General features: G+C 39.2%; 1 protein-coding gene across 1 annotated transcript; it reads right to left on the bottom strand.

Moving 5' to 3' along the window:
- Positions 1–799: 799 nt before the first annotated feature.
- Positions 800–3,694, bottom strand: LOC104452523 (L-type lectin-domain containing receptor kinase IV.1). Its single transcript, XM_010066978.3, is given in 2 exon segments — positions 800–2,614; positions 2,617–3,694. Coding segments are annotated over 2 exon segments (1,989 nt in total). The 5' UTR covers positions 2,933–3,694; the 3' UTR covers positions 800–941.
- Between the last annotated feature and the right edge of the window lie 8,747 nt (positions 3,695–12,441).

Here is a 12,441-nt window from a genome sequence, read left to right as displayed (position 1 = left end):
GTCCAATTCAATTCCCAAACCCAAGATTTTACTTAAAGCTAAACTAACTAGATCGACTCTTGTGCAAAACAAGCTCTAAATCAGTGATTGATATTTTGCCAAATTACTTTAAACTCAAATTACTAAAAGATCCACGCTCACCCATAAACTTAACTCAATGACTCACCTAATCCCACACAATGAATAAAAACAAAACTCAATGGTTATTCAGTTTAATTTTTCGTCCACAATTTTAGCCGTGAAAAGGGGTGTTACAGCTTATAGAGGTATTTGGGAAGCATCTCAACCGTCACCGCATTTGGCTAAGATTTGTAGTAATCTCAAGGATGGTTTTATTACCCGTCGATCGCTTCTTGTTTTATCACCCGCGGGGCGGCGCCGAGGGGAAGCACGGTCAGCACCAGCACTGTCAACCGCCATGGCCACGTCCGTGACCACCATAACCCCGTCGCGACCATTTCCAGATACTTCCTCTTTCTCTTGCTTTGGCTATGATTTCGCCGTGGAAGAGAAAGACAGTTTGCCATCATGGCGCCTGGTGACAGCAGCGACCGCCGCGGCTTTGAGAGACGAGGAGGAGGAGGACTGTGATGGGACTCGACTTCGTAAATAGTTGCGGTGCAGCCGAAAGAAAAAAATGAATAAAACTGAGAGGGAGTAAGGGAAAAACAGAGGAGGGGAGAGAAAAATGATTTTTTTTTTTGGTGATTTGGGGAATGATGTGATGTGATTAGCCCTACAGGACAATAATAAAGTGCACCATTCGGTGAACGACGCCCGGGACAGTAGCGGCAGCCGATTTGAGCCAGAACAGAACTAAGAGCGTGTATTTTAGTGATCCTTTCACCGACTAGTAACAGAGTGACTCTTAAAGCATAGGACATATTGATCTTCCCCAAATAAAGAGCATGGAATAAGATCAGAAACCAAAAATATGAGGCTCATCGCCCACCTGAGAGAAGCGATTCTACGACAGAATATGATTGCTGAAATGCATTTTCCATGGAGGACGGAGACCTAGCCAAATCATCACAACCTCCGTGATGACCGACTGTTAACCTGCCGCCGATGGACGACAACTCCGGCGTTGGAATATCGCCCTCCAAGTAATGCAAAATTTGACGGATGCTAGGCCTCATCAGCGGCTCGGGGTGGGAACACATCAACCCGAGTTTCAGAACCAACTCCATTTCTTCTTCCACAAACTTCGCCCCCAACTTCGGATCTCTGGCCTCGAGAATGGCACCCCTGTCCCAGCAAGAAAATACCCAGTCCACCAATATCGTGTCCTCCGCATCTCCATTCTGGATCGGCTTTCTCCCGCAGGCGACCTCAAGCAAAAACACTCCGAATGCAAACACGTCTGTGCTCCTAGTGGCTTTGCCGGTTCGCGTGTGTTCGGGGGCGAGATAACCAAGCGTTCCTGCGACGTGAGTCGTTTGAGGGTCGGCTCCGTGGTCATATAGTCTCGCAAGCCCAAAATCTCCAAGTCTTCCATTTAGGTCAGCATCTAGCAAGACGTTACTCGCCTTTATATCCCTGTGGATCACTACTTGCTCCCAGCCTTCCTGCAGATAAAGCAGTCCAGATGCCACTCCTTTGATCACCCTAAATCTTTGCCCCCAATTTAGGGTGACCGTTGGTTGGTTATAGAGGTACCTGTCGAGGCTCCCATTGGGCATGTATTCGTAAACCAAGAGCAACTCCCCTTTCCGACGGCAGTAACCAAGGAGCGACACTATGTTGCGGTGACGTAGCCGACCAATGCTGATGATCTCCGCTATGAATTCTCTCATACCCTGTCTCGATTCATGTGAGACCCTCTTCACTGCGATCTCTATGTTTGATGTGGGTAAGATTCCTCTATAGACCCGACCGAACCCACCAGCCCCTAATAGCTCTTTCTCCCGAAATCCTTTTGTCGCAATATAAAGGTCTTTGTACTTCAACTGGTGCGGGCCGTAGTCCCTCTCCCAATCTTCGAGCACCTCGGCAAATTTCCGTTTCCTTCTCATCACGTAAACCACGCTCGAGATCAGGATTGATATGAGGAAAAGAACCACCCATGGTAGCCCAATAGTCAGTACCTTCGACGTATCCTTTTTACCGACCTGAGGAAGCTTAGGAAGTTGGGACAGGGCAAGTTCCTGAGCCTTTGCATTTACCCCGAAGCTCCAACCCAGAACATAGTAAGAAGTTTGGGTTGAACCGGTCGATGACGAGAAGCCAACATACATGTTCTCGTTGATAACTGACGCGAGATCCCATGTAAGAGACAGAAGGGGAGTGTTTGGCTTTTGCACTTTGATCGGAGCCAATGTGACATCGACCCGCTTTTCAGTTCCATTATAGTCCACCCAAACTTGCATTTCTTCACCACTGATTAGAGTCAAGTTCTTGAACTCGCCACCATATGCATAATACCCTGCCGGAGTTGAATTTGCTGATATCAACCCGTTCAAGTCGATTCCGACATGATTGTCGTTGACGTCATTAAACTCGCTGCTCTGGAACGTGTCAAATTCCACCCCGAACACATGATTGGTGGCGTTGCCGTGGTCAGTTTGGTTGAAAATGCCAAGGTATTCGCTAGACAGGGACCCGGGAAGCCTCTCTGGGGCGTGACCATGAAGACGATCCCGTGGCCGCCCAGAGTCTTATACCGAGGTCGGATCGCAAAGACGAACGTGGTGGAGAAGGAGAAGACGGAGCCGTTTGGCGAGTTCTTGAACTGTACTGGCTCGGGATGGAAGGCGTGGCCCATATTCTGTCTGACGTCGTAGCCCATATTCAGGAGGCCATCGGGGGTGACCCAGGCCATCCCATCGAGGCTCAGCTTTCCCAATTGGAAACCGTTGTACACGAAACTGGTCACTTGAGCGTAAGCCGAAACGGCTAGCAGAGAAACCAGAACAAGAATCTTGAAGAACATAGCTCAAAGTCTGCTGCAATTGATTTCGAAGGATACGTCACACCTGGAAATATATATCTAAATATCTCAACTCAATTTATCCAAAATGCAATTACCAAAAACTCACAGCCGATAGCACTCTCCTCTTTTTTGCCGATAGCACTCTTGTCTTTTTTGTCATTAGCTAAAGAACTTGAAAAGATAAAAATGAAATGGGTGAGCAATATCTCTTCTAAGCAAAACAAGCACCTGCTATACATATTTGCAAAACCATATCAAAACTCATCGAATTCAAATTCATAGTATAGCATATGCATGAGATCAAATACAAGTTTTATCTTTTCAACAAAACTTTATACGTATTAGAAATACTTCGTCAGTAATTTCAAAGCAAATATCAATGGTTCAGTCTATTGATTAATCTCATCAATTCACGTATTAATAGTCTATTCTATTAATCAATCTCAAATCAAACATCAGTAGTCTATTCCATCAATTCATCTCATCCAGTCACATGTCAATGATCTGTTCCAATATTCAATCTATTGCACTATATCGAACAATAGTCATAATACAATGCTTAGTAACAAGGCGACTGAGTTTCCTCCTTGACAAGTTCTCCATTCATTATCAATCGGTGGCTAAGCCATAAGGATATCCTAAAAACTAATATGCATAACCAAAAACCCTTCACTGTGATAGTGTGTACCAAACCATCATTTTTCAATACTAGAAATCCAATTTAGAATCAATCACATAATCATAATACAATTTTACAAATCAAAACATTTATCTCTCTACAAATCAATTCTTTTCGAAACAATCTAGAATTGGTATCATAAATCATTTTCACAATACCAAACATATACCCTTTTATAACATAATACCTTTCATAAATCAGATTAACAAATCAATACATATAACCTTTTTTGCAATCCATTTCTAAAGCATTTCTCAAACAATTTCACAATAATCATCTCATAAATCGTTTCCAAAACTGCTTTCAATACAATTTCAAATAATAAAAATGGTAGTAAATGCCCAATCAAGATTTTATACATTGAATATGCTATAAACATCACTTTTGCCTTTTAGACAATTTTTTTTTTAATATTTTGCACACAATATGTCTAATTCTTTTCATTTTCAAAATTTAGAAATTTAAAGAAGAGATGGTATCACTTACTTAGAAATACCCAAAACCAAATAATTAGCTATATGAGCCGAAAATCTCGTAATTTTATTAATTAAACAAGAATTGGAGTCAAAACCATGTGAAACACTTCTTTAACCATACTTGATTCAGAGTCAAAATGCTCACTATGGGTCGCTGAGAGACCTCAAGAATGACCAATTATGGCAAAAAAAACCACTAGTGTGAAGAATAATCACTCGCGTGACAAACTTTTCACACCATATCTCTTTACTGAACTCCAATTCAAGTGCGCATATTGTCAAAAGAAAGCCCTTTTAAAGTATTTAAAGATCTTCAGTTTGGCCAGCCAAACTGTAGATGGCAACTGGTGAGATTCAGCACCGAAAGCTGCTGGTTGAGTTACTGTTCAGCATGTGCACCCAATTTCAAAAGTTTGTTTCGTGCACACCGTAAGCTCGAATTAAGTTATGTAAAATCACATAGCTCCATAACATCCTAGACTATCAATACCCCATAAATTTTCAACTTAACAACTTCTAAATCGGACTTTGCTGTTCCAATTTGACATAATTTTGAATTTGTACCATAATTCCAAAAACTATTCCGAAAATGAAAGGCTTGAATCCTTACCGAGAATTGCGAATAGAAGTAAACTCCGCTTTGCAAGACCCCCATAGCATGTAGCGCAAAACCTTCTTCCCTTTCTTCTTCTTTTCCCTTTCTTTCTTGCTTTTCTTTTATTTCTCTCTTTCAAGCTTGCCCTCTTCCCATTACAACAACAGAGCCCACTTTTCTTCTTTCTTTGTTAATTAGTCAATATATTTTTTTCCCTAGACTTTGACCGAGTCCAACTCCACACATTTGCATATACAATTAATTACAAGGGCTATAAAAATCAGAAGCATCGTTATCTAACAACGTCTAAAGAATGGTGCAAATTTCTCCACGTGAGGTAGGACAAACGCATGGTGGAAAAATGAAAGACAACGAAAGTCCACAGTTTCGGCCGCCATTCTAGACTGGGCACATCTTATGGTACGAGAGAAGTTCTATTTATATTTTAGATTTACATTAATTTGGATGAGGTGATTCGAAAGAAAAACTGGGATTTAGATAATTGTAAGAGAGAGAAGAAAGAAAGGATTTTAAGGGATTGAGCTAAATTGTTGTCAAGATGCAAGGGAGGAAAAAGGAAAAAAAACGATTGTGATGCGAATAGCCTTTTGTGTATTCATAAATAGATATAGAATAGTCTTACAAGTGAGGAAGAAGAATAAATTTATTGAGTGGCGCACAAATCTGTTCAAATACCTACGAATCCCTTCATATGATTTTAGAATGCACATGAATTAACCTGATCAATCCCTCATCATCTCCCTTGATCCCTCCTAATCATTTCCTTCCCTCTCTTTCATCCAAACACAATTATGTTTTTAGAACCTTTTATCTACCCTCCCAATCTCTTCGAACAAGCATGGTTTTAATGTAGATCCACATGCTGCACGTCGTATTTCAAAGATACAACAGTTTCAGCGCTAAATTATTAATGTAAGAATTATTGTGACCCACATGATATTTATTTAATGGTTTAACAAATATTTAAGAGCTAAAATGTATTGGCTATGAAATGTTGCAAATCTTATAAAAAAGATGAAAGGTACAATTCTATTGAGAAGTTATCGTTCTTCCAAAGAAGTGCGACTCTTATGAAGTTAAAAGGTGTTTTGATGGAAAATGCCTATTAATAGCATGTATAAATAGGATATGATTTTCTCTTCAGCAAGAGGACGGACGTTATATTTTACCCTCCATAAGATAAGATATGTTAAGGAAAAGTATGGATTAAGGGAGAGAAATCAGATCTATTTGGTTTTCCGCAACAAATATTTTCAAAGGTATTGCTATGGATAAATGTATGTTTTCATCCCTCTTATTGTGAAAATCATGAAGATCAATAATCCCCGTTTTGAATTTTTACATTAAAGAATTACTTTATTGATAACAATAAATTGACAATTTCTATGTCCCATAATTTACAATCTTATTCAAATCAATGGCGTGAGAGAAAAGTATGACAAAATTTTTAAGGGTATTTTGAAGATTGTAAGAGGAGACTAGAACTCTCTCCTACATATACGGCACGTGTAACTCTTTATTTTACACATCATACATCAATCACCTTTGATTTAGTAATAGTAATGGATACATAATGTGTAGAAAAAAATTTACATCGATTCTGCAATTACTAGTAATCCTAGATAGATATAGATACAAATATGTTAGACTAGTCCTAAATCATTCTTAGAGATGGAAGCATATCTCAGTTTTCAAGAATTAGAATAGGAAGTTAGGGAGATGGACACCAAAAGTGTCAAAAGTTGTGTATAGCGTTCATTTTAGTACCAAAAGTTTTGTTTTTTTTAGATCACTTAACTACAATTTTTTTTAAAAACGATCATTTAAGTGACAACTCCGATTTGGGTTGATGTGGCCATATTTTATTAATTTCTCAATCCTACGTGGCTCTTTGACGTACTTAATCAGCATATAACCTCTAAATAACATCATGCAGACAAGTTATGAGTCATTATTTGTGTGTCAAAAATTGTACATATGGATCGTTTGAGTGCCAATTATTGTTAAAAATGATTACTTAAGTACTAATCGTTATTGAAAAATGATCACTTCAGTACTAGTTGTTGTTAAAAAATGGTCATTTTAGTGCAAATTTCAATTAAAAAGTTATTATCGTGCGACGTTGTTTTGGACGTCGATGTAGACTGGATTTTTTTAAGAAAAATGCGTCAAATCATATTAAAATTTTAATTATAAATGTTACGTAATCAATTTGGTTGGAATTTTTTGTCGGAAACAATTAAAGTAATCGTTTTTTTTCTCTAATTTGGCATTTAAGTGAGCTGGGAAAAACTCTTGGCACTAATGTGAGTGCCGTAGGCAAGTTTTGGCACTTTTAGTGTCAATTTCCTCTAGACTATGGTAGCTAGCCTCACAAGTGGTCCCGGTGCTTGTTGAGTTTAGGATGCCTCTTTTTCCTTTTCTTTTTTTTTTTTAAGTACAAACGTCTTTCATCTAGAGACATATGTTCTATGTTATATTTCTTAGATAAAATTTAGAAGTCACGTAGGATGCCACGTCTACACGATATCACTATTTAATGGTGACTAAATTACTACATTAGTGTTTGCATTTACTCTTCTTCTTCTTTTTTTATTATTTTTTTTATAGAATCTTCAATTTGAACAAACAACATTTAATTTAGAGACTAAAATTGCCAAATACCAAAAGAAAAATTTCTATTACGGAGATTAAACAAATTGAAAAAGTACGGGGATTAGTAGTGTGATCTCTTTTTCTTTAGCTTCCTCCATTGATGTAATTGAGGTATGTGTATGTTATAAAATTTACATTTAGACTTTGTTAATTTTGTGAAAAAAGAATGATTTAAAAAAGATTTTCCTAAAAGTGATTGTTTGCATTGTTAAGAATAAAAAGCTAATAAAAAATATTTTCCAATAATAATTTATAAATAGATCTTTTTGTGAACGATGAAAATTTTGTTCGTTTTTTTTTTTTAAAGCGATACAAATAATCATTTTGGGAAAAATAACTTTTGAATCATTCTTTTTTTTTGCAAAACGAATGCATCTTAAGTTCTTTCATGAGTTCCATCGGATTCTGTGGCTTGTTTTTTGAAATTTGTGGTGAACACATCTTAGTTTTTGGTACTTGTTCGAGAAGATCATCACCCATGTTACCAAACAAATTCTAAATGAACAAAGAATATCAACAGTGCTTGAGTGTTGACGCCTAAAAATTATTTGTTTTTAATTAGGTTTTCTTTTTATTTTATCTTTTTAGAAAAGCGGAGAAAAAACGGAAAAAAAAACAAAATAAGTGGAAGAAAAACAAAAAGAGAAGCCGCCGAATGGGCCCTTACGGCCCATTTCCCCTTTCAGCCCGGCCCCACTAGTCGTCTCCTTCCTCGCGCCTCTGCAGCACACGCGTAGAGGACGCAACGCCGGAGAGGCAGGCGAACGGCGACCCACGTGGGAGGGGCAGCTGGCGTCGGATGGGACGCCGGTTCGGCCGGCAGAGGCCGCTTGGCGCACGGGGACTGGCGGTTGAAGCTCCGTCAACCGGCTGCCCCCTCGCCTATAAATAGGCCTCCGTCTCCATCGTCGAGGGGCACGCTGAGAACGATCAAAGTCTGCAAAGCTTCGAGCTTCCTGTTGAGAGACTTCAGAAGGGGAGCCGAGGTCGAGCAAGCCCAGATCCGAAGGCTCGCGGTCGGAGAGGGAGAAGTTACGCCAGGGGAGACGGAGGGAGAGAGAGAGAGAGAGAGAGAGAGAGAGAGAGAGAGAGAGAGGCCACCGGAGCTCGGGGTCCCCTGAGAGACTTCAGGGAGCTCGAGTGCAGGCCGGCCGTGGTGTGGTGAGCTCAGAGGGGTCCCCGAGAGACTTCGGGGAGCTTGACGAGCGAACCCGAGGGAGAGAGAGAGAGCCCCAACCAGATCTGACCAAACCTAGGCCTCGCTGTCACCGTTGTTGCTCGCGGCCTCCACCGTCGCAAATCGCCCCCCCTGCCGTCGCCGTCGTAGCCCCCGTTCAAGAAAGGGTAAAGAGCTCGTAGCTGTCGTCCCTGCCATTCATTATAGCCCCCTTCCGTCACCGTCGCCGTCGCCGTTGCCGTCACCGTCGTCACCGTCGCCGCATTTGGGAAACCCTAGGGTTCCCGATTTTCCGGGTCGCGACCCCGGGTAGACGGGTCAGACCCGGATCAGGAACCGGGTAGGGATCCCGTAGATTACGGGGTGGCGGAAATCGGGTCGCGAGTCGGAGCCGGGTTGGGTAGGGTTTCGCCAAAGGGAGCGGGTTGTCGGGCCGGGCGTCCCCAAACGCCCGGCCACGGCGTCGTTTTAATATTAAAAAAAAAAAAGGAAAAGGCGAAAAATCCGAGTCGGGCCCGCAACGCGGGCCCGTCCGCGTTTGGGTCGCCGGCCCGGGTCGGACCCAACCCGCGGATCCGACCCGGGTTGGTTTTATTTTGTTATTTCAATATAAAATAATATTCTAATAAATAAAAAAATAAATATTTTATTCTCAAAAAAATCAAAAAGTGTTTTATTTTCTAAAAAATATTAAAAAATGTTTTAATTTCCAGAAAATCGAAAAATATTTAAAAATGTTGAAAAATGTTTTAATTTCCAAAAAAATCGAGAAAAATCAAAAATAATTTATTTTCCAAAAATATTCTGAAAAATATTAAAAAATATTTTATTTTCCAAAAATAAAAAAAAAATCAAAAAGTCCCTTTTATGTCCAAAAATTAGAAAAAGACTCAAAAAAATGCTTTTCCTCCAAAAAATGCATGGAAAATCCCCGAACATCCAAAAAGCCTTAGGATTTAAACAAGATTAGGTACCAAAAGGGCATTAGTGATTAACTAGTGTAATCAAGTCCCCGATCCTAATTTCTCTGGTTTGCGCAGAGTGAGTATTTCTCCCGATACTTCACTTGTGTTTCTAATCAACCCACCCCAAATCGATTAGTGGCGACTCCAATTTAAAAATTGATTTACAGGTTAAAAACTTGAACCATTAAGTCGTGAATTGGTGGACTTGGGAGAGTCCGGGCTTAATAAATTCAGCCGAGCCATTAGCCTCATTTAGGCGCTCGTACCCGATCGCGGGCGCCAGAAAAAGAGGTTGCGACATTGAGGTTTTGGAACCTAACGTCAACTTTATCTCATCTAAAATTAGCCAACCCAAGTAATGCATTTACTGCAAAGTCACCTATAGAATAGTGCCACGCAACTTCTTGGGCAGAAGGACACACCAAGAGTGCTAAAAGTTATATATGACACTCACTTTAATATCAAAAATTTTCGCTAGATTACTTAAATGCCAATTCGAAAAAAATAATAATCACTTAACTGCCAACAACAAGAAATTCCGACAAAAAGTAATACGTGGCTTTTTTAATTAAATTGAATTGGCATTGAAAGTCAATGATTTCAAGCCACTTATTATTGGAAGAATTCATCATTAATGTAGACCTAAACACTTGGTGATCTAATCACGTTGCAAGGACCGTTGCAAAGGAACATTTTCCTATTCTAAGGTAGAGTGCCTTGAAATCTTTGTTAGATATAGGTGTCTACGGAAGGACCAGTGCTTCACATTCCAATTTTCAGTTAGTATTTGCAATTCGCTTAAAGAACATATTCTTTATTTATTTTGAATGTCAATTGTTCCTTCCACATATGGCTTGTCTAACTAAGATTTCAAGATACTCCATCTTAGGAAAGGAAAATATCAGCGAACTCAACATTTTCAAGATAGAAACCTCCTTCATGATGGGCCTCGTGACCTAATTAGACCACTGAGTGTTTCAATCTAGAGTTCTTTAATAAAGAAATGCTTGAAATCACCTTGGAGATTGGGTTTCCAGCGTCAAAATTTGACAATGACATGCATAAACATTTCAGTTGCATTAATAACATCCAATTTGAATAGATATATAGATGATTTTGGATCGTCAGATGTCTAGCACCTCTAGATGCACCATTGCCTCCAAGCTTAAAGGGAGTTCTATTAAACGCGTGCAAGAATTCAAGTAGAATGCCCTAAGTCCAATCAAGCAAGAAAAATAAGGTGAAAGGGATGCATTTGTGATACCATGTAAGTTTAAGACTCGGAGTCTTTGCATAGACAAGAAGAAGCTATGAAGGGTCGCAATCTAAACACAATTTCTTTGTAGGAGTAAAATTGAAAAGTTTATGCAATTTGACTTATCAGTAGATTGGAAAAGTCATTATCCATAAAAGAAATTCGACTTGCAAATGCCCATACTTTTTCCTTTCGGTCTTCATTGGCCCCTTGCAATCTCTTGCCAAAAACTTATGGTATCTTATGATGAAATTTTATTGGCCCTATTACAAAGTACATTGTTCATTCAAACATGTTTCTTCATTTCTCTTTTCTCTACCAGAGGCACGTGGTTAGATCATGCAATATGTTGTGTTCTTTGTCGTCTACATCACAAAACTCATCAAACTGTGGAGAAATCCTTATACTTTCCAACATTCCACTAAATAATCAACAAAGATGTCACACTCTTCGATAAACAATGCTCCTTACAGAAAGCAAACCTTTTTATCCTCCCTATCTAAATCATCATAGTTCAAAAACTCAGGCACTTCATCAATACCTTGGATGTTGATACTGGGTCATCTCCACAACCTCTTCAATTGATCTCCCTGAGGGTGAATAATGTCATTCTTCCTAAAAGTTCTCACCAATTTATTGATCATGCAAAGTAACACACTCTCTAACCATAGGTTGTGCTATAGGTATAAATATTTGGATTTTTCATACTTAGACCAACTTTTTCAAACATTTTATATATGCATCCATATGGGGAAAATGCTTCATATTTACAAGCTCATTGTCGTCGACTCATAGCACAAATCACAAAATCTACTAGTAGATACCACCTTTTGTTCTTGTATTGTTAGAAATATCTATCTCCTATAGATCATAGGAATCCCAAAATTATCAAGGAGAAGCAAGTATCACATGCCTCTCACTTTGCTCGATACAAGATTGAGTAGTCTCAACCGCGTTGACTCCACCCTCCACTTTTAGCTTCAGACGCTACGTAATTGCATGTTGCACTTTCTCAACGTTCTAGGCGTTCAATAACCATATCCAAATTAAAATATCAAACATTTTCACAACCTTTTTATTTCTATTCAACTTATGCAAGACTATAGTTTTTCCAATTCCCACCATTCCCTATACTTCAATTCTTTTGAGATTTCTTTCTCTCCAGAACCACCATTCCTCACTCTTAGAAGGCATCTATGACTCCCACAGGCCACTCCGTTATCAATATTTGCCTCTTATAGCAGGGCTTGTAATTCTTCACGCTTCTTGACCACATGCTTGTCGAAATTTGCACATGACCAAAACTAAGAGAATCTCCAAGCATGCCTGATCTCTTATTGTGCTTGCTTTTCAATCACCTTAACCTTGCAAGTCCAACCTTCATATTCTTTAGTTGCGCTCCTCATCTTATTTTTGTTTATTTCCACCTCTTCATCATCCCTTCTTGCATAAAGTTTTTTTTTTTTTTGCTTTTTTGTTCTATTTCTCCAAATTGAACTTAAAATTGTCAGCATAGTCAATTTTTTATGGCAAAAAATGCTACGCCTATCCTTGTATGCTTCAACTACTATTGTAGAAGCTACTTGTCGCTGCTTCAACCATGACTATCACCAGAACAAAATTAATTTGAAAAGGCATCCAAACAACGAGAGAAGGAAATATATATTGCCTGTGAGTACGAAATTG

Source organism: Eucalyptus grandis, chromosome 7 (assembly GCF_016545825.1).
Source record: "Eucalyptus grandis isolate ANBG69807.140 chromosome 7, ASM1654582v1, whole genome shotgun sequence".
Classification (NCBI taxonomy): Eukaryota; Viridiplantae; Streptophyta; class Magnoliopsida; order Myrtales; family Myrtaceae; genus Eucalyptus; species Eucalyptus grandis.
The sequence above is the reverse complement of the archived record's forward strand: the minus strand, read 5'-3'. Positions and strand labels throughout refer to the sequence as shown.